Consider the following 26,147-nt stretch of genomic DNA (forward strand, 5'->3'; position numbering starts at 1 on the left):
ACACACTCACCCACACTCCCACCCACTAACCCACCCACCCACCCAATATTTTTCCATAGTTCTAAAACGTACGGATCTCATTTCTTCTTTTTTATCACTTTACATATTCCATCTCGAAGTATACATCATCTTTTATAAATATTGCATTCAATGTATAAAATTTCACAAAATCAAGAGGGCATAAGCTATCTTATGCTCTCTTGACAAAATACCATAAAAAAATAAAGAAATCATCATAATACAGTCTCCCTTTCGATGAAGTCGGCATCTTTGAGGCCTTGCTTGAACTCGATTAATTCCCGGTCAGAAACAACGTTCTTTTTACGCCGAAAACACAACAGCAGTGGAATAGAGGCGCCGAATAGAACGATACTACCGGAGAAGTAAAAAGACACGATATACGACCCCATCTTATCTGCTAGTAGACCTGAAAATGGAGATATGGATATTGTACATCCAATCAGTAGCTCATTAAGGCGACCACCCTCGGCACTGTGCATTGTTATTAAGGTTCACAAAAAAAAAGATGTTGATGATAGAGCAAGAGCCGTTGCCAAACACTACATTGCGTTAGCTACTTACTAAAAAGCGTGTTTTTGTGAGATATCTATTTACACCTTTTCACGTCAAAATTTAAAAGATTTCACGATTCATGATCTCAAATCGGAGAAGACCTATTAGGGATGTAGGGGGAGGTCTGTGCCTATCTATGGCGCCCTATTATCTTCGAGGAATGCTTGTATCAGTCCATACATGCTTATATAGATGGATCTCCTGCTCGTAGGGGAGCGTTCACGGTACGTTACTTATAGAGTCGCTTCTATATGATTCCCTTTACATGGGAATCGAACTGCGCAGTTCGCTTATCCATTAACCTCTGTAATACCTGCAATTGGAGAGCCAATAGCAATAGACACCGCGTTGACCATCTCCCCATACGCCAATGCTGACGGGCGCAATCTCGGCTCCACCGTGTTCAAGAACAGTAGGTACATGGTGGTAATAAACATTCCGTTGCCACAGCCGTAACACGCGGCGAATATAGCAAAACCCGTGTAGTCCGACGCCAAGCGAATCATGAGCACAGAGGCGCCAATAATAAGGGCTGAGATCTGATGCACGTACAGAGTTGAAATCCGCGGCGAGTCACACAGTCGGCCAGACACAAGTTTACCGGCAAAGGAAGTAATGCCAATATAGATGAAGAGAGTGGAGGACTTTTGGGCAGACACTCCAATCTCTCTGCAATGTTTCACCTGGATATAAAGACGCACTGTTAGTGATGTTTTTCAAACCGCTAGGGTAGCAAGTGCAGCTTTGAAAAAGAGGAAAGTGGATATTCTAAAAGCTTTATGGTATTGTGTTGTGTTGTATTATCGCCAATTTAGGACTAGAAAAGGAAACAATTCGCTATAAAGCCGTAAGGCTCATAAGCAAATCTGAGAACACAGAATACGCCAGGCTATCAAAACAAATAAAGAGCCAGACATTTCTCCAGTATGCGTGTCTCGATAGTGTGAGGCTTAACAAGAAAAGTCTACCCTAGTCTAGTCTAAAAAAATGGAACTAAAAGGAAGAAAGTGCAATGTACAGTGTAATTCTATAGTATTGTAAATGTAATTAGGGAAAAAATGGTATTATGGGTTTTTTTGTTATTTTTTTTACTTATGTATCTTTATGTATTAATGTAAAAAATTATATTGAATATCATAATAAAGACTGAAAAAAATGCTGTACAGAGCAACAAGAAAAATACTTACCAGGTGCGCAAGAGGCACATACACCCCCACGGCCTCAACAGTGGCAGCTATCAGTACAACGGTATACTCAGGTATCCTCCACACAGCACAGTCTAAAGACGGGCATGCGCACGAGCCTGATCTCCGCTGCCTTCCTTGCTCGCAGGACACCGTACAGTCCTCTTGCTCATCCTTCACCTTAGGGTCATAACTCACCCAAACCAGGATGCAAGCGATACTAAACAATGCCCCTATGATCCTATACGAGTTCCGCCAGCCAACACCGTCAATCAGCGCTTGATAGACAGGTCCTATGAGAGTTCCTATGCTAGCCCCAGCAGCAACGATGCCAGTTGCCAAGGAACGCCGCTTGTAGAAGTACTTGGTTGTGGTGAGGAGTCCTGAAGTATGGATGAACCCGCCGCCAATCCCAAATAAGGCGCCGTAGATAAAGTACATCATGAGAAGGCCAGGCGCGAAGGAAGAGATGATGAGGCTTACTGCGCATGTCAAGGTACCAACGATAGCCGTCCGACGGCAGCCAAACATGACGCAGCACCAAGCGGACAGAGGAGCGCAGAAATACGACATGGAGTACGCGATAGAGCCGACCCACGCTGAGAAAAACGAAAGAAAAATGTGTATAATGAGGCATGTCAAAAGAGTTCAAACTTTCACAAAAGCACAGACAGACAGACAGACAGACATACATACAGACAGACAGACAGACAGACAGACAGACAGACAGACAGACAGACAGGCAGGCAGGCAGGCAGGCAGACAGACAGGCAGGCAGGCAGACAGGCAGACAGACAGATCCTTACCAGCATTTTCTCTAGTCTCGTTGAACTCTTGGATCAACACAGGCAGCATTATCGCGAAGCAGTTGGACAAACTCAAGCTGAGACCGTCCGCGAACGTTGCCGACAGACACACGAACCATGACCACGCACTGTCTTGACTGTGGACCTGCTGGACTGTACCACCGCAGGCTCGCATGCTAACCATCACAGGGGTTCGTTTTTGTTGTGTGCTTTTGTGCGCGCGGTGGAAGCAACGCAAGGAAGCCAAAACACGAAATTCACCAATGATATTACAAAAGGGGAATTGCGATCATCGTCTCCTTAGTGTCTCTCTGCCGGCGTACTGTAATCACGCATCCCTGTAAAAAAATACTTTAATCTAAAATTATAGATCATTTGCTGTATATAACACGTGGTTAAAACATCAACATTTTGATTATTTTTCATACTTCAGAGCAACACATCTTGCACGAAGCCAATGAAAGGTCTTTGATCTAGAGACTCAGACCAAGATAAAAATGAGATGAAAAAAAAAACTAAAAAGAATCCAACTTATTTTTCAGACGTTTCGTTTCATAAGACACGATTTCAGTCACTTGACTGCTGTTTACACACATGCAAGGGCACAGAACGGTTCTGTTCCGCAAAAATATTTGTTCCGCAGCCCGATCTTTTGCTGGCTGGGATAATGTTAGACCCCTTGGTTGCTGGAAAAAAAAGAATACCGAATGGTTCAATTATTCAAGTGCTAAAATGCCAAACCAATGCTGGCTGTGAAAAAAATCCTAACCAAAGCAGGCTGGAAGAAAAAAGGAACAAATAAATTTTCCCCAGCAAATTTTGAAATGGATGTTTTAGCATCAGAACATATTCAAACGACGATATATGCTAATTTAATTAACGTGTTTCGGAAGGGGGGCTCGTATGCCCTTGCGCGTGGCTGTCACGGCCTCACAACTAGCATCCACTCGCTACCGAGAACATACATGCAGAACAGTAATAAATACACGTGGCTGTCACGGCCTCACAACTAGCATCCACTCGCTACCGAGAACATACATGCAGAACAGTAATAAATACACGTGGCTGTCACGGCCTCACAACTAGCATCCACTCGCTACCGAGAACATACATGCAGAACAGTAATAAATACACGTGGCTGTCACGGCCTCACAACTAGCATCCACTCGCTACCGAGAACATACATGCAGAACAGTGGGTCTCATTAAATTTCTACTAAATGCTGAAGAATATGGATAAATAAAACAATTATCCATTAAAGATCATCAATGTATGTCTCTGACATTGCTAGACTTTATTTAACACCTTTAATTTTACGAATGATTAGTACCCAGAAGCACCGTTCGCGCTTAGAACTGCCATTAACTATTTGCCATTCGCCATTTGCACTGACAACCTTTTTTGAAATAGGTGTATATGCAGAACAGTAATAAATACATGCCACTCATTATTCTATGTATTATGTGTTACTTGTTATAATAGCCAACATCACGGTTCGTTGACCACGCGAGTTAAATCACTTTTCATTTGTACCACCACAGTTAGAAGACGGTGGAGTAAGACTCTTTATTCTGACTATATTACCTCCTAAAGCGATAGCAATTAGAACAAGGAATATAGTCACGTAAAATACATCACGGAATAGGGTCTAGAGCATATCTGACTTGCTTTAGCTCGAACAATAAGATAAGAATAAGCTGTAGTCAAAACAAGAACAACAGAGCAAAACGTAGTTACGAAAATCTAGTATGGAAAGCAGACAAAGGAGTTGAATGGCTTCAACAAGCACGTATAAATACAATAATATGACAACACGAACGATAAAATAAAGCTTAGCTAGGACTTTAGTTATGCCATATGAATCCGGCATGGCCAGATACAACTTGGCTCGTAAGATACACGGCAACAACACAATTCCCGGCGATCATAGTTCAAAACTCAAGTACCTTTTGACAGGATTATTAGCGCTTGTCTGGTGTTATTTGCAATAGTAGCTTCAGTAAGGTTGCTTATGCTTGCGGCTAAACGGTTCATTGGCTCAGGGAGCTTTGTGTCGCCGGCTGTAAACAAATGTTGTTGATTTACGGTGGGTATCACCCACTGACCACGTGTTCACCGTCGCCATAGAGGGTCCGAACTAGGTAGGGGGCCTAGGTATATCAGTTAGGGACACGAGTCGATTATGCTAGTAAAACTGGCATAATATGCTAGTAGCAAGCATTGCTCGCTTTTAATCAAAATTATGCTAAAATTATGCTCGCTTTAAAGAAAATACATCATAATATATATACTAGTATAATCGACTTGTCCCTAAATCTCAGAGGGAGGCTACGAATACTTTGAAGTTCGATATTTTTTTCACTCCCACTTTGGTGCTAGTTGTTTTTTCTTGAGCCTCTTGTTTTTCAGCCAATTGCAGGTTCGTTTTTTTAAAGAGTGCCTTCATCGAATTCGTAACCGGTTATCCGTCACATTCGTACTAGAAGATTTTTGTTTGAACTTGTCGAATTTTCAATAACTCAAACTTGAATAGTTCAGTCAAACATGTCCTTTGTTGCTCGGCGATTTATTTATTTATTTTATTTTTCCAAAAACCGGAAGATTCTTGCAAAATCCGGAAGATTTGAAAAAACACTTTTCGCCCAAGCGGGTGATTTTTGGCCTCTGGACATGTATGGTGTTTTTCGTTAATCTGTGATTTCTCGCGTTCGGCGATTTAAAACCCGTCACCGCTAGAATATCAAGTAGTTGTTCCCTGTTATCAACACGCGGAAATCCCGCTGAAGGTGAAGGTGAAATATAATCAAAATCGTCCACTCAAGTGTCAGGTTTTCATTGGGGTGAAGAGAGGGCGGCCTCATCAGCATAATCTTGAGTTTCTTGGCTCACGAATCGCATTCTTGAATGTAATATGATGCGCTAGAACAGATCAATCAACGTTACCATATACGAATAATAGGTCAGCCTTCGCTCGCCAAGAAGATCAGTCCGCGGAGATATGGCCATGAAACTAGCGCTCGCTTGCTGTCTCTTTCTTGGACTGCTTGGGCTCTCGAGTGGATATGGGCCTGGATGGATGCGTTTAATAGGGTGGTGGAAAAGGCATCACCAGGAAAGAAGACTGCCAGAGCAACCAGATATACACCAGCCTCTAAAGAAAGATGGGTAAATATTGGAAATTATTGACCGGACTTCCTAAATTGTTCCTTTTAACGAAATATCACAGTTAATTAAGCCAAACGGGCTTTGCAGTTAGTTCATTTGACGTCCTGTCCGAAATTGGTAAAAGGACACTATAAAATATTGTTATAGCAATGATATGAATACTACAAAGGTTAGAATGCCAATACAATTATTATATATTTATTACTTTTTCATCTTTAATAACTGCTACATGAGTTATGTAATTTTAGCTTTGATGTATCACGTACGTTCTAAAATTGTATAAGCACGATTTAGCCCGTTATGTTTTTGTTCAGATCTTTTAGATAAAGCTGAAACAACAATTGAGGTATTGAGTCGAGCTGGCTAATAATTGACTGCAAATTCACGCGATGGGTGGAAGGAATTGCGTCGGTCGAAATAACTCAGAACCACCGAGTGCTGGTCGTCTTACGTAACTCGCGGTTTTGATTTTTTCTTTTGCGAATTTTTTTTTTAACATTTCTAGCGTAACTATGGTACTAAAGAAAAGAGATCGCGAAGAGGAAGAAGACTGCGCATAAAGCTCAGACGTAACTTTAAAAAAAAATGCTGAAGGAAGCTTTGTTATGTAATAGAGAATGGCTATTCGCAAGACATGTATATCGTTCCATTTTCAAAATACTTTTAAGCATAAAAGAATATAAATTTAAACTTTTTTGCGTCTATTTGTTGGGGCTGAAAGTGAAATTTGAAAATATAGAAAATTGCGCAAACATTTGAAGAAAAAATAAAAGGTGGCTACAACGAAGACCGGCGACCAACAAGGTTCAGAGAAATATGCTTCCTTACCTATTATTGTTGAGTTTTCTTGCATGAATGGCCGTATTTGTGCTACTATTCTACATACGTTATGGCGCATTTGCAGAAAATAGCCATCCCCTTTTATACAAAATTCACCGAGTTCTTGTACTCGACCTGCTTTTCATGGTAAAGTGTACGAAACGCGAATACCGTAATGGCTCTTTTTTTGTTTTAAACAAAATTAACTGAGTAATATTTCTCGCGATCGTCCTGCTTTCAGGTTAAACGTGTGCGAAATGCGAGTACCAGTGGGTATGTCACAGGAGTGTGTATTGGAGCAGGGACTCAGGCGACTGAAATGCAGGTAAAGTGCCAGTACCCTTGGGATAGCCTTTTGGCGAGTAATGTATAAAAGCTCGCTACAAACAACCTTAGATAACGCAAACGCTTCATTGTGTCACCTACGGCGAACTTCTTTAAGTGAAGCTTATTCATGTGTTCATCTACTTTGGTTTATGCTATATGAAATACAACCACAAATAGGTAATCGAGTCAAGTACCAGTTTTTTCCTTGTAAGGAACACGACTATTTCAGTATTTTGATTGACTGCTATATATAATTATTATAGTTACATAACACCATAAGATGGTGATTATGCAACAAGTTATTTGCGAATTTTTAAGATAGAAAATGAGGAGGAAAACGGATATCCCCTTTTCCACTTAGCCCATTTAAATATATACTTTTTTGGTTCACTTTTTGCAGATTTGTTTCACCTTTGTATCTTTTGGGGGGCTATTATAGCCATCACTCATCTAACTTGTAGCTCATGAAACAGCGGTAAAACGTGTCAATCGGTGTTTTAGATCACAAATTATTTACATTTGTTTGAAGTTTCTTGAAAAGGTAAATTCACGCCTAAGCACGCCCGCTTTACTATCTTTTAGGGTTAAAATATAACAATACCACGCCCACTTTAGTATCTTTAAGGTTTGTTTTAAAGAAATCCCGACGATGATCCCCGTCCGTTTAATATCACTCATCTAAATTGTAGTCTCGAGTGGAAAAAAGTTTTTTTTCTCTTCCGGGCTTTTTGTGGGGTATTCAAGAAAGACTGGGGCCTGGGTTAGTTAAAAAATTTCGGTTCCGGTTCATAAAAATTGTAAAAAACACTCGAGATGCCAGCGGAGGAGGCTAATTAGTGGGTGTGGCTCGTCGTTAAGAATCACACCCGATACGGCTGTAAGTCTAACCTAGAACTGATTGGGCTACGAGCCAAATGGCTTGAGTGAGATAGCGTTATCTGGGTTGCTTGGGAATCTCTATCATTTTAGCCTTCGTAGCGGCGGTAAGAGGGAGGGGGGAGGTGTCAGCGGGCGAGATAAATAAAATATCATTTCTCCGCTACGCTCGAATAGAATCCCTTGATTCTACGACACGAATTCACGATTTCCTTGATATTAGTATCTACGTAGATCCCTAAAACCAGGGACCCCGATCATTTAAATCGAAACCGATAACTCCAACCAAAAAGTGTTTTATGACGAACATAAATCGATTCCTCAGTACCAGCACTTTCCCGTTCCTGGGAAGATATTCCATGTTATAAGAGCACTACACGCATTTTGTTGTTTCGTAGGTCTGTTACTCACCACAGGACAGACTATGTTTGCTGTCCGGGCTTTGCTAGAGTGAAAGGCAAACCAGGGTGTCCAGAAGGTGAGTGAAGTCCAGTACAAACATACCTAAGGGGCCGACCATTTAAAAAGGTTAAACTTCTGAGGGGGATGGAGAGTGGTGCTGGCTTTTTGGCCGAAAAAACATGCATCCAGTCTAAAAATATTCCTGCATCGTTTGCCCCCCCCCCCACCCCACCTCCCCCCCCCCCCCCAAAAAAAAAGCCCTACTACATGACAAAAAATATATATATATTCCGTATGCCAATTTTAGGTACGGTTTAACGTAGGAAACTGAAAAGCCTACTTCCCCTTATCAAATGATCGACTTTTAATGCTCATGGAACGCCCAAAGCCCGTTTGGTAAACATATTCCTAGAAATTTGTCAAAATGAACATACTATGGCAAGAAACTTACCGGTGTAACCCGGTATTTTTTGCATACACAGGCGCGCCCATGGATGAAACATTGATTTGTTATCGTTTGTCATAGAATTGTACGTCTCTAAGATGAACATTGTTGAAGTTGCCAAGAGCCTGGGACTTAGCGAGTTTGTGAAACTTGTCAATCTTGCCGAACTAGGGTCCGAGCTCGTCCTGGTAAGCTACTGCAGGATCTAGCAGGGTCCGTCCGTCCGTCCGTCCGTCCCTTCCTCCCTCTCCCCCGTCTTATACACCTCATGATAGAGGTCTCTTTCCCTCGCGAAAGCCACCGTAATACGAAGAAAAGGGACCTCTACTAGCAGAAAATGGTCCAAGAAACGACCACTATTTTGCATGATCCTCTAATTAATGATCTTACTACGTCCCTCAGGATACCAAGTACACTGCATTCATCCCCAGCAATGAAGCAATCAAATCTATCCCCGCCAAGACTCTCGAAGCGTTGGCTGCTGACCCAAAGAAACTTCGTGACGTCTTGCTTTTTCACGTACTCCCTGAGAAAGTCGTTTCAGAGGCCCTCAAGCATAACATGCTTCTTAAGACGATGGATCCACCAAACGACATTCGCGTCAACGTCAACGAACGCACACATCCACAGGTACCCCCCACACACACACACACATACACACGCACGCCCCAAACCAACCCACCCCCAAGTGGTGACAAAATTCTCAAGCCTACTAAGAAAGAAAGCATTGACTCTGTGAAGTCAACATGCACTCACCCATCGTCTGTTGTCAGGTGAAGGTGGTGCAGGGAGCCAAGATAATCCAAGCCAACCAGGGCGCCTCTAACGGCATCATCCACGTTATTGATCGCGTCATCTTCCCATCATCCGGGAATCTCATGTCGTATCTGAACGGTAACGTATAGCTAGAAATGCCAGTCAAAAAAGACATCAACAACTTTCCCAATTAACGATTAGAAAATTACAGTAGTCACTAAAAAGGGTATAAACCATCTATATCATTTATGTAGACAAGACAACTCATAAGGGCACAAAACGGATCTGCTCTGCAGCCCATTTTTTTAATGGCTGAGGAGATGTTAGACCCTCGGTTGCTGGGAAAAACCGTCCCGAATGGTTCTCGAACTAATTGTGCTGGAAATATTTTTGGGGGCGCTGGAGCGGATGCTTGGGAAGAAAAATCGTCCCGATCGGTTATAGGGGCAATTATTCATGTGTTAAAATGCCTAACACGGCTGGCATGGAAAAAAATCTTAACCAATGCTGGCTGGAAAAAAAAGTCCCTCCTGGGAAAAAGAAACATATATCTATTTCCAGCAAATTTTAAAATGGACATTGTCGGCGTCAGAACATATTCAAAGGGCGAAATATGATAATGGAAGGGGGGCTCGTTGTAGACGTACAACTTAGGCTGAACTTTTTTTTTATATAAGTTAAAAGTGCATGCCAACCTGAACAATGCAATGCAATTAGGACAAGCTTACTTGCATGATGCAAGATTTCAAGCAGTATCATGTTTTAGTTGCTAGAAACGTTTTTAGGCGGTTTTAGGGGAGCTTTTTTAGTTGTTACGTTGTCACCTCAAACTCATACTTTTGCTGTATCTCATGTTTCTATAGTAATGTCGACGCCCATGAAATGTCTGCCTTCAATGCTCGAGCATTTACCCTTAGTGTCTTGTCGTTGCAGATAATCCTCAGCTAAGTATGCTCTATGAAGTCCTAAACTCCAGGAACATGACCCTCTCCAATGTGACGCTTTTCGCGCCAAGCAATGCCGCTCTGCAGTCTCTACCGCCCGGACGACTAGACAAACTACTGAAAAATAAACAATGTCTTCAGGTAAACAAACGTTGAGAAGTGAAATTGGTAGGGTATATACAGTGTTGCAATCTGAATAGAAAAATAATTATATATCTGATTAGGGTATGTAGAGTTTTGCAATCTCAATAAAAAAAAATAGTATATTTAAATCTGAAATTATACTCTTGTTATCGATTCTCCATTCTACATACCTACTACATACCTACCTTTACTACCTCATTCTTTACCGTCTTCAGTAACAGGTCATATGTGCTTGCGAACTTAAGGGCCCTCTCAGTCCTAGTCCTGGTAAAAATAATATGTCCGTCATAATAATACACCAAATATGCACAACTTCAGCACCTTCAAAAAGCTAACTGAAAGACTGGACCGAATCCCCTCCCATCCCCCCTACTTCAATGGTATAGGTATACTAGTAAAGAAATCGGTTGTTTTATGCTCTAGAAATTCCTCACGTATCACGTCCTCCCGGAGCCCCTGTACAGCCCTGTGTTGAGGACTTGCAGATGGAAGAGTCCGGAAGGCAGCTTTGTGGGAGTTATGTACGGCGCAGATAACACGTCACTGGAGGTCAACGATGCCATGGTAACCATAGGTGACGTCAGCACTACCAATGGTGTTATCCACGTTATTGATAAGCCTCTGATGCCATATGGAGGTGAGTGATTAGCCTAGATTCATTTCATAAATTTGAGAAGATAAATAAATTGAAGTAGCTAATCACTCATCGCAGCTAGATGCTGAATTACGAGAGCACAGATTCAGACGTGGTCGAGTTGAAGGCATAGCAAGGCACCTCAGGCAGCCGCCATACAACTCATGTCTGACCACGGATCACAGCTTAGGTCGAAATTGTTGGTTTTGTTAAGATAAAAAAACCGGAGAAAAACCCTCGCAGCAAAGGCGAGACCAACTAATTCAATTCACGTCGGAACCGGGAATCGAACCTGGAACCCAGGGAAACCCGGGGGGCTGCGAAATCCGAATAAGTGGACCTAATTTTCCGGGGTGGGGGGGGGGGGGGGGGAAGGGGCCCTTATAAAAGTCTTACCAACCCCGAAAAAACTTTTTCTTTTTAGTATCTCCACGGGGCGTTTATTATCGCATTTGGCTACAAAAAAAGTCTGACTTGTGGATTGATGACATACCGGAGTGACCTAGCTTATGCTTTAAAGTTTTGTCTACAAATAGCACGTCTATTGACAACCGAAAGTGGACTTTCGGCCGTTGTGGGGGGGGGGGGGGGGGAGAGGATGCGTTCACATACACTGCACCCCCTGGTACGGGCCTGCGTTATACGGTTTGAGTTACTATTATCTTTCAGCTATGGACTTGGTTGAGGCTGTCAAGTCGCTGAAGCTCAACACTCTCGCAAAGCTTTTAGAAGACAGCGGTCTCGCTAAAACACTGGCAACAATCGACACTTCCTTCACCCTCCTTGCTCCTACGGACAAGGCCTTTAGCGCCGTGCCTGCCGACGTCATGGCCGACCTGTCACGTGATGCTGAAAAGCTAAAAAAGGTTTTGACCTACCACGTGATCGGTAGGCGAGTGTGGACATATGAATTCGGCCGCGACACGTTGGTGGACTCACTGGAGGGCACGAAGCTGCGACTGAACACTTTTAGGCTTGGAAAGGTAAGCAATCTATAACTATTTATGGGTGGCTCAATTCTCAAGGTTGGGTCCAGGGGCACACTTCTAAAAATACTTGAGAGCTTGGAAAAGCTGTAAACACTCAAATTGTTCCCAACTATCGCCGCCACAGTAATATTGTCTTTGTTGGCATTCTATAATTGCCCACCATTTAGTTTCTTGAGATACTTTAACTTCGGCACCTGATGTGATTAGGTACAATGAATGTCTTTGATGAGGATAAAAGACATTCATTGTACGTAATCACATCAGGTGCCGAGTTGTGGTCGTTCTCTATGTATCTAACGAATGGAGTTGTCTTGGGCTTTGCCTTGCATTTTTTGGTTACTTTCTTTTTTGTTCCAGCTGCACTCAGTAAATGGCGCTTGTCTGTCGCGATCGAACCTAGAAACATGTAACAGCGTGATTCACGTGATCAGCAGTGTGCTCATCCCAGAGCAGCGGACTCTGTACGACATCGTGCGCAATGAACCTCAGTTTACGACACTCGCGCGCATACTCGAGAAAAGCTCCCTGTCGGATATGCTGAAGAACAGCTCCCGCTCAATAACTTTGTTTGCTCCGACAAATAAGGTAACCACTAGGAAATCTTATGCCTGGTGCACACTAGTGACATAACGACTTGGGCGCGCGCACTCTTATCTTCGTATGTTCAAGTGTGAATGGTTTGACATTTTGACATAAGCCCGACATAACACCGACATCGTTATGTCAATGTCGTTATGTCCGGCGAAAAAGAGTGTAATATACCATGTCTTTATGTCACTAGTGTGCACCTGACATAAGCGATGCGTGTTACTATAACCACCAAGGCAATTTCAGTTAGCTTAACCAGCTAAAATGCGTAGCAAATAAATGCTTTAGCGCTCTCAAGATTACGACGAAAACCTTCTAAATTCGACATTTATGTCAATCACAACTGTGATTCCAACGTTTTGGCTTATTTTCCTAAAACTCACTATTGGTTCCACGGCAACTCGCGTCGAATTTGATTGAGTACTATTTCTGAGTACCATTATGCTAAAGGAGCGGGTGTGCTGCATGCAGACTACTGGTTATTCAGCCAAGAAACATGGTGCTTATCATTGTTGATTGTGACGGTAACCACCTTTGTTGCTTGTACAGACACGTCGGGTTCGGAGTCACGCTTTTTAATCACCTCGGGTGGGGTCTGTGAATAGAGAAAAAAAAGAGGAAAATAAAGCGATGGCGTTTTCGTTACCTACGAAATTAATGAAGTATTTAAACGGCATTGGGCACGATGGTTGGTTTGCCGTGGAAACGACATTTGGTTTTGTGTTGAAGATGGTGGATTTTTGGGGGCTGGAAATTGTTTGATTTGGTTCGGACAGGATGATCGGTCTAGCTTGTACATGATAATAAAAATGACTAATTTTCATTTTAATGTTTGTCATGAAATGACAATTAGTTTGAGGTTGGCCTGACAGAAACAGGGAAATAAGTAAAAATTAGTGGCAATACATATTTAACGTACCTTTTCCTCAATAATGGTATCTGCATTCACAGGCGTTTGATCGGCTGAGGGAAAGCGACCCAAACCTGGTGCCATTCCTGGAATCTAACCCCAATGAGGTGGACGAAATGCTCCTTACGCACATGGTGGAGAGGACCTACTTCAGCTGCAGCCTGCAGTGCAAGAACAGCTACTGGTCGATATTTGGGCGCCGCTACTCCGCTCTTTCCATGAACCGCAGCATCTTGCGATTCAAGGCACCATGGAATGTCGTCATGACTGTAAACGGAGTTTCGGTGCGCAAGGTTGACGTCACAGCTGCCAATGGGGTATTGCATGAGCTGGATACCGCGATTCCGTGGAGTCCGCTGGGCTACAGGAGGGCTAGGAAAGCTTGGCCGTAAGATATGAGGTCTTGGGCTTTTTTGGGGTAAAAGTTACATAACAGAGATCTGATTAGATTGAGCATACCACAGAGCAAGAGAAACAAACTGCCGACCAGAATGCTGTTAGTTTTGACATTCTTAGAAAGCTTTAGAAAACAAATCATTGTATGATTTGTAAAAAAAAAAACATATAGGATAAATCCAGTTAACAAAACATTAGCATAGCATAGATAAACGTGTATGACCAGATAAGTACTCGATAAGGCCAAACGAAGCTTCACTCAGGGCAGAATCCAATGTGTCGATCGTTGCACATCTCTCCCCAAATACGACTGCTGATTTGAGCCGAACATACCATTCCCTAGAATTGGCCATTCAAAACCAATACTTGTTCGGCAAAATATACTTTTTTTATAAGAACCGTTTTTATAAGAACGTTCAGCCTGAGGTTTCACCATATTTTAAAACATGCTAAGAACAAGCCGAGGCTCAGAAGGCAGATTTTTTTTCTTTTTTAGTTCTGGTACGTTCTAAAATGCAGAATCAAATTGTGCTCCTAGTAACAACCTTGTTATTGCTAGTGATCATTAGTGTAATCCTCTTCTTAATAATCCATTGGGTATTATATTCTTATATACACTAAAATTTAAAAACATCGTAAGAACAAATTCAGCCTTAGAATGTCCCGAAAATAAGAACGGCCCAGCCTCAACTGAAAATTAGACGTTCTTATAATAAAAAGAGTGTACACTATTACCGGAGACTTGCGAAGCTATTTTGAAATAAGTTCAACTTGCTCCCTGATTGGCTAATTGGCAAGGAGGGAAAACAATAGAAATACAATGTGCGGCTTAAACCAGCAGTCGTTGTTGGGGAGATAAATGAAACGATCGACACAGTGGCGACTGGTTGGAGTCTACTTTTACGGTGGTGGAACACAATATAAATAGTAAAATAATCAACCAAAGTCAATATCGAAGTCAATATTTTCTATATTCACAAGCGCAGTATATTCACAAACATCTATACTCATCAGATAGCATGCAACCCCCCCCCCCCCCTACAAGACCACAGCCCGCTCTCAACTCTCTTATGTTCCAGAGCTTAACCCCTTTTGTTCAGGTACAGCTTGCCTCGCTCTCAGAAGGTAGATTAGCTCCTCTCTCGCCGATACCAAAGTAAGCCAGTACCCTTTTCTTTTATGAAGACAACAGTGAGCTTCTAATTCCATGTACACTGTATGGAAGAAAAACCCTGTACGTCGTCTCGCGTGTCCATCTTGTAAAAAGTCTCGTATCCAGACGCCTCGCGATGCATTATGGGGACGCTGAAGAAGCGCACGGTGTACGGCGGAAAGGATGCGATTTGAGAGGTGGGATTTTTTTCGTCTCCGCTTCAGCCAATAACTACTGGGTAAGAGTCTGTATAGACATTAGTCCTCGATAGCTGTAAAACCTGAAGAAACGGCCAAATTGTATCAGGGAGAGCATACACGTGTCGTTACATGTACAAAATTACGGATAGATGTGTTCAATATTTTTAGGTTAACAAATTATTGACACGTTTTACCGAAATATTTGCGTAAAAAGATGTCTTACCTGTACTGAAAGCGAACAAAACACCATTAGCATTCAAATGATTTAATAAAAATCTATCAGTGTTTTCCGTTTGAATGATACGTAATCAGAAATCGATCAGATTTTGGAATGTAATGGGATTTGCTTGCAAAATTAGTTGGACAATGTCGTATTTGTTAGTTGCATTGCTCGCAGAGATTTGCATAACAGCCACGCGTCGCAGTGCGTGGAATTGGTAAAACGGCAAATGCCACGACAGGGAACTACATGGGGGCCTGGGAATGAGGGGGCATGGGAATGAGGGGGCCTGGGAATGAGGGGCCTGGGAATGAGGGGCCTGGGTTTCCCGCCGCTTCTGTCATCGCACCACGTCAGATCTGACGGTAAATCTTTTCAAAATCTGGAACAAAATAAATTGCCCTGTCATCTCCCCAAGACCCTCTAAATCGGCTAAACGCTTCATAGAAACAGGCGAGATTTTATCTTGTGTGCAACCAGAAGCTTCAGCAGGCCCTTCGACTTTAGCAGCCCCCCCAACGACCAACTGTGCAGCAACAACAACAAACGGTACTCGAGCGCAAGCCACAGTACATAACGAGCATCGTCGATCATCCGGCTACCAGCCGCCGAACAGCAATGGAATGACAAGTCGCGGCAGAGGACTCAGAAACACTGCTTGCTCGACTTCAACATGTACAAGACCGTACAGCCGCGGCACAAACCGGACCCCCGCCACGGCGACTTGGAGCCGAAACTTTGTGGGTCTTTCATCATGGGACCAAGAACGCTCCCCAGATGGCAAGTAAAGAATAACCCTGGCAATGAACGATCTGAGGCAGAAAAAGCTGGTTTTCCCCCGCGAAGGGAATGGCGCACAAGGAGTTCCTAGAAGCTTTCCCCTTAGGCCCTGGCCAAAGGAGGACACATGTTGCCGGAAACATGTTGCAAGGCAAAAAAGTCCGCGTTTTCTGTTCGGATAATGCGAGGAAAATTCGCAGAAAACGCAACATAATCTTAGCATTTTCCTCGAATTATCCAATCGGAAAACGCGCGTTTTCCTCGGCATTTTCCTAAACAACTAAAAATCAAAATCTGCACTTTTTAGAAAATGGCTAAGTAACGGGAATAATCTGGCACTTCATTATTTTTAGTAAGTAAAACGGGCATTTTTTTTTTGGAATACCATTTAAAAATACACTATGTTTCGCCTTTCAGAAGGGGTAATTAAGCTAGTTTCTAGCGAGCAATCTAAAAAATGGCCTTTACTCATTAAATCAAGGGCTCCTTTATAATATTAGTTCGTCTAAGCCATTTTTGCGTACCTTATCCAGAGTCTGGTTCTTTGATGAATGACCAAAATCACACAGTCTACAGCCATCCTTATTAAAATGCCTATTTGGGGCGGTTGGGAATATAAAAATCGTTAAAAATTCTGACAACTATCAAAACAGGAACTCTTTTAAATGAAACAAGTGTTTTATTTGTCCGTTTGTATTACATGTGGTTATGCTGTTTGAATTTTAAAATGTTCTGTAACGAACTAAAGTCTGTTGAACTAGTCACACTAGTCTGTCGAACTAAGTCCCTTCGGCTGTGTTTCCGCAGAGGTAAGATTTAGAAAACGCCATTTGATCAGTGATTGGTGCATTTCGATCCGATAATGGTTTTATGCTCACGGTTGCTCACTGTGCTGTCATTTGATTGGCGGAGATTGCGATCCGAAACTTTTAAAAAATCATCTCCATCTCAGTTGGGCTCAGATCGACGGTTTCATCGCACAAGAAGTATCGCACTGAAGGTAAGTCAACGTAATATTTTATGCTTGTATTTTATTTTCTGCACAAACAACGACAAAAGTGGGATTGAAAATCAATTGATGAACAAGTGGAAGGCATCTGTTTGGTACTGAATCGCAAGTAGATTCCAACATTATTTAGATTCTGACCAAAAAGGAACAAAAAAAAATGGCAGCAAGCAAACTCGAACAGCGCAGCTTATATAAATTCAGGTGCGATATGTTAAATTCACTATGATTATTGTGCGTCAAGGACTGTTCAATATGATTAATGAAGTTAAACATATATTTATTTATTTATAACTGGCTTATTGTCCATGGATGCAAAATGGTCCATGTAAACGGGTGGCCAAAAAGCAAAGCTAAATAAATCAATAATAATGACTTGGCACAAATCTTCAGAAAAAGATAACATGAAAGCAAAAGAAACACTAAACTGTTATTTCGTTTTTTGGCTTAAAATGCTTTCTGCATAAAGCAAGCGATTGTCTTTTGCTGCAATTTTATTTTCTAGGGACTCGTGTTGACAACCCCATCAGTGATATCAAATGGTGAATGATGATCCGTAATTAAACATAGAGTTCGAGCTCACATAATAAGTTTATACGATGTGAAGACACACAGTCATTCAGGGTTGAAGGATACGCTCAAACCTAGTTCCCGTTAATTATTACCAATAAAAAGAGTGTAATGATATTAGTTCTAAAAACGTTTATTTAGGTGTTGCTATGGGAGACAAGACGCAGAGAGACCCATCTCCCGTCACGTGACTAGCATTTTCACTTTCCAACAACTGAAGCCTGAAGCACCTGAACCTCTAACGTTAGCTAGCTAATGACGATAGGCAAGTTGCACTAACCTTGATCACATAACTTTTTGGGTTCCAAAGTAGCGTGCATTCCGGCTGTTGGCGCAAATTAACATTAAAAAAAAGCAACTTTTACGGATCAGCCAGAAAGTTTTCGTGTGTCAGATTTATTTATTTTTGATTTCCGTATGTCGTTCTCCGGCGATTATCACGGCTAGGGTGTCAGTGTTGTTCGTTTGCCAGCGATATAAGCAGCTCGGAGTGCGTCACAATTCTGATTCTTCCAGAAAGTTTCCTTGCTCTGATTTTCCTCGTGAATTTATCTTGCTCTGATGTTCTCTGCGAATTTACGCTGGTCTGTTGGTACTAGAAGCATCAGATAGCATGGTAAATTTACGAGAAGCATCAGAGAGCATGGCAAATTAACTGAGAGCATCAGAGAGCGTGGTAAATTTACGAGAAGCATCAGAGAGCATGGTAAATTTACGGAGAGCATCAGAGAGCATGGTATTTATTTACTAGAAGCATCGGAGAGCATGGTTAATTTACGGAGCATCAGAGAGCATGGTAAATTTACAAGACGCATCAGGGAGCATGATTAATTTACGAGAAGCATCAAAGAAAATGGTAAATTTACGGAGAGCACCAGAGAGCAATACCCTAACCTTCTCAGAGGAAGAGAAAGGTAAATATGATGTGCAATATTCTTCTAATTTCTGAAAAACAACAACTAAGAAGAACGAGACGTACGAAAGATATGTTTTCCGTTCACGAACGCAGAAGGAAAGTGAAAGCTTTGAACAGTTTGTCACAGACCTCAAGACGAAAAGTCAGTCGTGCAATTTTAGAATACTTAAGAATTCCCTGATAAGAGATCAAATTGTCATTGGCATTTCCGATAAGAAAGTAAAAGGCTCCTGAGAGAAAATGATCTTGACTTAGAAAAACCCATACAGATTTCTCAAGCCTCTGAAATTGCCAAAACTCAAATGAAAAACCTAGAGAATCAAGGAGTGGTTGAGGTACATGCGCTAAATAAGCATAAGAGTAAACCTCAAGGAAAACAGGGAGGGGCCAAACATAAGAATTCATGTCAGAGGTGTGGAAAGGTCCACGAACCAGGAAAATGCTTTGCATACAACAAAACTTGTTACAAATGTCACAAGAAGAATCACTTTCAAGTTCTGTGCCGCAGTAAACACATAGAAACTGTTTATGATAACACACAAAAGGAAACAGAAAAGGACAGAGATCTTTTTCTAGGTGTAATACAGAAAACACATGAAACCAAAAAGAGTGATTGGCTGATACAGGCACAAGTAGAAGGCACAAAGATCAAATTCAAATTGGATAAGGGTGCCCAAGTAAATGTCTTACCCCTGAGTGAGTACAAAAAGCTAGTAAACAAGCCTGAAATCAAGCAAACTAAGATGACAATAAGGTCATACACTGGAGAGAAAATACCCATAACAGGCGTTTGTCATACAACATTTATATGTAGTGGCAAGAAAGATGAAGTGTTTTTTGTCATAGTACCTCAAGAATGTCAAGCTATCTTAGGATTAGAGACATGTGAAAAGTTTAAACTAATAACAAAGATTAATACTGTTATCAAGGACAGTAACATGGGAGATAACAACTATAGTGACAATTCCACATTCAAAGATGAAATAATGAAGGAATTTGCTGATGTATTTGAAGGTATCGGATGTCTTCCAGTTACTTAAAAGATTAAGCTCAAGCATGATGCTAACCATGCTAGCCATATCTAAGAAGAATTTGAGCGACACCACTCCCAGAATACAGTGACTCATGTTACGACTGCAAAGATATGATCTTCAATTTGAGTACCTACCAGGAAAGTTCCTTGTTGTAGCTGATACACTGTCAACAGAAACACCACTAGTGATATCGATAATGAGGTTGAAATACTTGTTAATATGATCAAAGCTTCTCTTCCAGTGACAGAGAACAGATGGAAAGAGATAGCCGATGCAACTCTAGCAGACAGAGAACTACAAGATGTAATCAAGCATTTGAACTGTGGTTGGGAACAAGGGCCATTTCCCAAGCCATACTATCACTTCCGTGGTGAGTTAACTGTAGTTGATGGTGTGATGCTAAAGGGTAATAGGGTTGTTATTCCCACAGCTCTAAGACAAGACATGTCCACGAAGGCCACATGGGCATTGAGAAATACAGGCGAAGGGCTCGAGAACTTCTTCACTGGCAAAACATGAATCAAGATATAGAGAATCTGGTAAGCAAGTGTGGAGTTTGTCAGAGATACAGACACCAACAACAGAAAGAACCTCTTTAGCCACATGAGGTACCAAATGAACCATGGATGAAAGTAGGTGCTGACCTCTTCCAACTTGATGGTAAGGACTATTTACTTGTGATAGACTATATGTCAAACTACCCTGAAGTAGCACTGCTGATTGGTAACACAAAAACAACCGCAGTAGTCGACCACATGACATCATTCTTTGCAAGGCACGGGATTCCTCGCACTATTGTAACAGATGGCGGACCACAATTCATAAGTGACGAATTTGATGCTTTTGTGAAGTCATATGGAAGTGTACATACTTTTTCTGATCCATAATACCCCAAAGGAAATGGACAAGCAGAGAAAGGAGTTCAGATTGTAGAAAACTTACTCAAAAAGTCAGTTGAAAGCAAGGAGGATACATATTTGGCATTGTTAGCCTACAGAACACACCCTTAGCTTGTGGAAAGTCTCCTGCTGAACGATGAATCGCAAGTTGAGAACAAAGCTACCAAGTGCTTCCACTATAAGCCACAAACATGTCTTCGTGCAAAACAAGAAAGACTTAAACAGAAACAGTTCTATGATATTAAGTCTAAACCATTGAGACCGTTAGATAAAAACGAGACGGCAAGAATGCATGAAAAGAATTGCTGGAGCAAGAAAGCTGTTATCTGTAAGAAACTGACAGACCGCTCTTACAAAGTCAAGGCAGAGGATGGTGGAGTCTATGTGAGAAATCGTATCCACCTACTACCCACAAAGGAGAAGTTTGAAGAGCTTCCAGTTACTGTTGATGATGAGTCAAATTCTGTGATGAGTCCAGAAAGCAAGACACAACAGGTGGTAAATACACCTCAGAAAGGTACTGTTGTTGATAAAGATCCAGTCGTGCCTAGATCTCAGAGACAAATTAACAAACCACAAAGACTCATTGAAGAATTCTAGACATGTTTAATAGAACATGAACATTTCTCTCTGAGCATTAGTTGTTGTTAAGTCCATTAGATTTCGTTACAGTTATTTAGCTTATGTTTTTCTTAAAGGGAAAGATGTAATAATATGTCACGCTATACTTTTGTTACGCGATTCACATCCGGGCTCTGTGTGTGTAATAAATTCAACATGGCGGCGTTCACCATGCGGTCGTTTGTCTGACTCGTATATTTCAAAAAATAAGTATCTGTCTTCGCGTCGCGTTATGCACCAGGGGTAATCGCGTGTTACAACCGAGTCTTCGACAAGTCATTTTACCATTCTAGTGATTTTGATAGTATCCGTCTTTGCAAACGCGCACTAAATGGTCCTTTCATTAGGCAGACAGCCTGTTAATGTTCTCAAACCGTGTAAACAATGTCATGTTTGCGGTTTATGCTGGTTCCATCATTGTTTTCCTGTCATTTTGAAGTGGACTCGGATCATTTAGTTATATTTTCTCATTAGTTTTATTGTCATATACAGGTAGTGATGCCTCACAGGGTTGTTCAACAGGATGGGGCGATCGGGTATTTATCGGGTGATAGTCCACCCAGAGATTGTCCTTTTCTTTTGCCTTCTTACGCCACATCACAACCGTTGGCGATTGCACGGGATTTGTCATTGAGGTTACACGCTGCTTTGATCAGCAGAAAAGGTAATGTACATAACAATGCAACATCCCTTAGCGCTTGTGACACGCGTAGCCATGTGGTATACCTGTTGAAATTGCTAGTTACCAGGCCATGCGCAGCAGGGCTTGGTTTGTAGTCAACGGAACACGAATAAAACACGGTGTAAGAAGCGGGATTTTGCACAATAAAAAGGCAAGAATACTGAGATAAATGTTCAATTCATATGCAACGGGCATTTATTTGCATCTTTATATTGATTTTGGCAATCATTTCGGCACATTTGCCGACTACGTATAGCCGCCATCTGGGGTCTGGGTCGAGTAGGAATGTAGACCGGTCAGGTTTCTGTGTAGCTCCTTAAACTTCCTACAAAATATAACTACAAATTCGGAACTGGCCTCAAATCTCCCAAATATCAGAGCCAAATGTCTAAGGAAGCTAGAAAACAGACAAAGATGAGCTCGAGTTCATCACAAACCGACGAGGGTGAAGTAAATGGTCTTCTATCGGGTGCCGGAGAGTGTAATGGCTGCCGCGTGGTTCTTTACGAGATAAATAAGAAGTTGGATATTATTCTCGCTCTCGATGTAAAGAAGATGAAAGAGGACATGGACGAACTAAAAAAATCGTTAGATTTCAAGGATGCTGAGCTTGAAGTGGAAAAGGAAAAGACAGTGCAGCTGGAAAAGGATATAACTACCTTGAAGCAATCTGTCGAGATTCTGAAAGGAAATTTGGAGGAGGTGAAATACAAGTCAATTCGACACTTATTCTTTAGGCTTATTCTCGACGGAGTAATATTAAATTGTTCGGGCTTAAGTAGGAAGACGAAGAGACCCCACAACAAACTGAAGCCATATCGAGACAAGCCTTAATTGACCGAATGTGAGTATATTTACCTGCTTGATGGAACCGTATTTATGTTTTTTCAATGTTTTCTCCTTATTTTGGGGTGTTACTGAGCATAAAGTATTGCGATTAGCCAACATAGTTACGATGTACAAAATTTGCAAGTCAATTTATAACAATGTTCAACAGTGGTGAATTAGGCTTTGGGCTAATGCCCTTAAATGTCAGGGGAATACGTGATTCTAAGAAAAGGAAAAAAATGTTTAATTGGATTGCTAAACATAAAGGCCTTAGCGGAATTACTTTCCTACAGGAAATTCATAGCTATAAAGATTGTGAACATTTGTGGCAAAATATGTTTCGTGTCGATTTTTTCATGTCCCATGGCACCACGGACAGCAGGGGAGTGGCAGTGATATTTGGGTGTGATGTGGATTAGAGATTCTCAACACATGCATTGATCCTAATGGGCGCTTCGTAATCTTGAGTTGAATTATTCAAGGGAGAGTTTTTGCTGGCAAATCTATACGCTCCAAACGATGAAAAAAATCAAGTTCCTTTTTTCAGGAAATCAGTACTAAATTTCTATCTATGTCAACATCATCTGAAATACCTATCATAATTGGAGGAGATATAAATTTCTTCTTTGATATTGAATTGGCGGCATACGGGGGCAATCCGGTTATTAAAACGCGTTCTGTTAATGCGGTAGAAAGTATTATGGAAGAATTAGATTTGTGTGATATTTTTAGGGTACGATACCCAGATAGTAAGAAATTCACATGGTCAGGCAAAGCACAGGGAAAAGCTTCTAGGAACAAGGAATCAATCTTCCGAAGGTTGGATTATTTTCTTATATCAGACTGTTGTTGAGTTATGTTTATAATGACGTAACCTAATTTTGCATTCTGGGTAATCGTCAAATTTTTGGGACATTTACGGATGCTGAAATTGAAAGATACGATCTTGCCATCGACAGATGCGCCTGACGCGACAAAGAACGAAGAATGCTATGCGGAACTTATACAGTTCTTAGACGATAAAAGCCTCTCACTAGTAATGAGAGAAGCTACTGACGACGGCAGGAAAGCCTTAAAGATACTACGGGAGTTTTATGCGAGCCAAAGCAAGCCTCGTATCATAACACTGTACACTGAACTAACATCACTCGAAATGGGAGTAAACGAAACAGTCACCGAGTATTTAATTCGTGCTGAGAAGGCTATCACTGCCCTCAGAAACGCAAAGGAAACACTCAGTGATGGGTTGATCATCGCAATGATTCTGAAAGGGTTACCAGAATCCTATAAACCGCTAGCAATCACTCAAAGCGCTGGGGAGATATCATTCTCTACATTCAAAGGTCACCTGAGAATCTATGAAGAAACAGAGAAATTTTGCAGTAAGGGGAAAGCAGACCAAGTAATGAAGGCTGCGTCTCCAGCACCACGTGCATGTTATGGTTGTGGTCAAACTTCGCACATCAGGGACTGCCCAAAGAAAAGTGAAACAACAAAATGGTGCAACTATCACAAGAGTTCTACCCATTCAGATGGAGAATGTAATAGGCACCAACAGAAAGGAGACACAACAAAGAAAGTTTCTGTTATGGATGATACAGAAAATAATGAGGAGGAACATACTTTCACATTTAATGTGAAGGATCACAGTAACAAAGTTCTCAACAACCCCAAGGGCATGCTTGTTGACACTGGGGCTACATCTCATGTCGTTACAACTGATACGATCACAAGGATCGATGGAACATTCAAACCAAGTGAACATTGTATGGAATTAGCTGATGGAACAAGGACCAGGAACATTGCCGTAAAGCGAGGAGACGCAATGGTAACCCTCAAGGATGTGAATGGCAGACATGTAAACGCTGTGCTGAAGGGAGCATTGTACATACCATCGTACCCCCAAGACATCTTCTCTGTGAAGGCTGCAACTGCAAATGGGGCAGAAGTGAAGTTTCAAACTGGACAGAATGAACTCATCCATAAGGATGGTACTGCATTTACAATTGAGGAACATAATAAGTTGTACTATTTGAACACTGTAGAACCATTTTATGGTAATGACAGCTATGATAAGGTAAGCGTTTCACGTGACATATACACATGGCATGAAATTTCAGGCCACTGCAACTTTGAGGATGTCTTAAAGACAAAGGAGGTAGTAGAGGGAATGAATATGTCTGGAAAGATAGATAAGTCTAAGCTAACTTGCAACACCTGCATCGAGGGGAAGTTTGTAAATAACAGAAATAGAAAGCCAGATGCTAGGGCTACCAGACCCTTAGAGAGGGTTCACACTGACCTGGTGGGCCCAATAAACCCAGTATCAAGGGAGGGTTTTAAGTACAGATGATTATTCTGGGGCAGTATTTGTGTATTTTCTCAAAGAGAAAAATGATTCAGTGCAAGCAGCTCAGAAATTCTTAGCAGATTCTGCCCCTTATGGAGAAATTAAATGGATGTGCATACGGTCAGATAATGGGGGCGAGTTTATTAGCGATGATTTTCAGGCACTTCTCCGAGAGAGATCCATTAAACATGAGTTATTATGTCCCCATTCCCCACATCAGAATGGAACAGCTGAAAGGCAGTGGCGAACCCTGTTTGAGATGGGCAGATGTTTGCTCATAGAGAAACAGGTGCCAAAGTTTTTGTGGCCATATGCAGTTCAAACTGCTGCACATTAGGAAAAGGTGCTATAAGATAAATCAGATAAAAATATGTTTTTCAATTATAAGTTTAGAGTTATGAAACTACATACAGATAGTGTTAAGATCTTAGGTATCTGCTTTTCGCATAATGAAGGTTTGATCAAGAAGCATAATTTTGATAGGGTGAAATTTTGAAAACAACTCTTAATATATGGAGGTCAAGGACTCTCACACTAATGGGGAAAGTTATAGTTATACGCCCGTTGGCTATTTTGAAAAACAACTCTTAATATATGGAGGTCAAGAACTCCCACACTAATGGGGAAAGTTATAGTTGTACGCACGTTGGCTTTATCTAAGATTATCTAAGATAAAGCCAACGTGCTTTAACATCAGTGTTCAAATTTACTCCCGCCACCTGCTTTTGCGGCAAAGGTTAAATCAATCATATTAGATTTTCTCTGGTAAAAAGCCAAAGGTAAAATATAAGACATTGATAGCTGACCTAGAGTTTGGAGGCTTACGTATGCGATTGTAAAGGCGAGGCAAATACGATGGGCAATTAGGTTAATTGACGACACTGTTAAAACATGGAAGATTATTCCTAACATACAGCTAGCCTCAGTTGG

The 26,147-nt window shown here is 41.5% G+C and overlaps 3 protein-coding genes and 1 long non-coding RNA gene across 5 annotated transcripts in view; 1 reads left to right on the forward strand and 3 right to left on the reverse strand.

Annotated features, from left to right (window-relative positions):
- Nucleotides 1-59: 59 nt before the first annotated feature.
- On the reverse strand, nt 60-5,630 carry LOC5520859 (monocarboxylate transporter 10). 2 transcript variants are annotated; one of them, XM_048729710.1, is made up of 5 exons: nt 5,507-5,630; nt 2,564-2,901; nt 1,761-2,356; nt 887-1,256; nt 60-427 (listed from the first exon to the last, which is right to left on the reverse strand). In XM_048729710.1, exons 2-5 carry the CDS (start codon nt 2,745-2,747, stop codon nt 234-236), a joined length of 1,344 nt encoding a protein of 447 aa, XP_048585667.1. In that variant the 5' UTR covers nt 2,748-2,901; nt 5,507-5,630; the 3' UTR covers nt 60-233. The 2 variants fall into 2 exon arrangements, with proteins under 2 accessions (XP_048585667.1, XP_032221771.2); XM_032365880.2 differs by lacking the exon at nt 5,507-5,630 and adding an exon at nt 4,510-5,449.
- Nucleotides 5,562-14,908, forward strand: LOC5520860 (periostin). The gene is made up of 11 exons (XM_032365879.2): nt 5,562-5,728; nt 6,789-6,872; nt 8,149-8,228; nt 8,679-8,785; nt 9,000-9,227; nt 9,371-9,491; nt 10,287-10,438; nt 10,865-11,078; nt 11,745-12,058; nt 12,422-12,649; nt 13,604-14,908. The coding sequence occupies exons 1-11, from the start codon at nt 5,562-5,564 to the stop codon at nt 13,952-13,954; spliced, it is 2,046 nt and encodes a 681-aa protein (XP_032221770.2). The 3' UTR covers nt 13,955-14,908.
- On the reverse strand, nt 12,416-13,696 carry LOC125568207. Its single transcript, XR_007312122.1, has 2 exons — nt 13,572-13,696; nt 12,416-13,247 (listed from the first exon to the last, which is right to left on the reverse strand). It is a non-coding gene; the product is annotated as an uncharacterized LOC125568207 (long non-coding RNA).
- A 2-nt stretch (nt 14,909-14,910) lies between the features above and the next one.
- Nucleotides 14,911-26,147, reverse strand: part of LOC5520862 — a 30,003-nt gene continuing 18,766 nt past the window's right edge. The window contains exon 12 of the mRNA XM_032365775.2: nt 14,911-15,391. The gene's annotated coding sequence lies outside the window, so the exon portion shown is untranslated. The remainder of the gene's footprint in view (nt 15,392-26,147) is intronic.

The sequence above is a fragment of the Nematostella vectensis genome, chromosome 7 (genome assembly GCF_932526225.1).
Source record: "Nematostella vectensis chromosome 7, jaNemVect1.1, whole genome shotgun sequence".
NCBI classification, from domain to species: Eukaryota; Metazoa; Cnidaria; class Anthozoa; order Actiniaria; family Edwardsiidae; genus Nematostella; species Nematostella vectensis.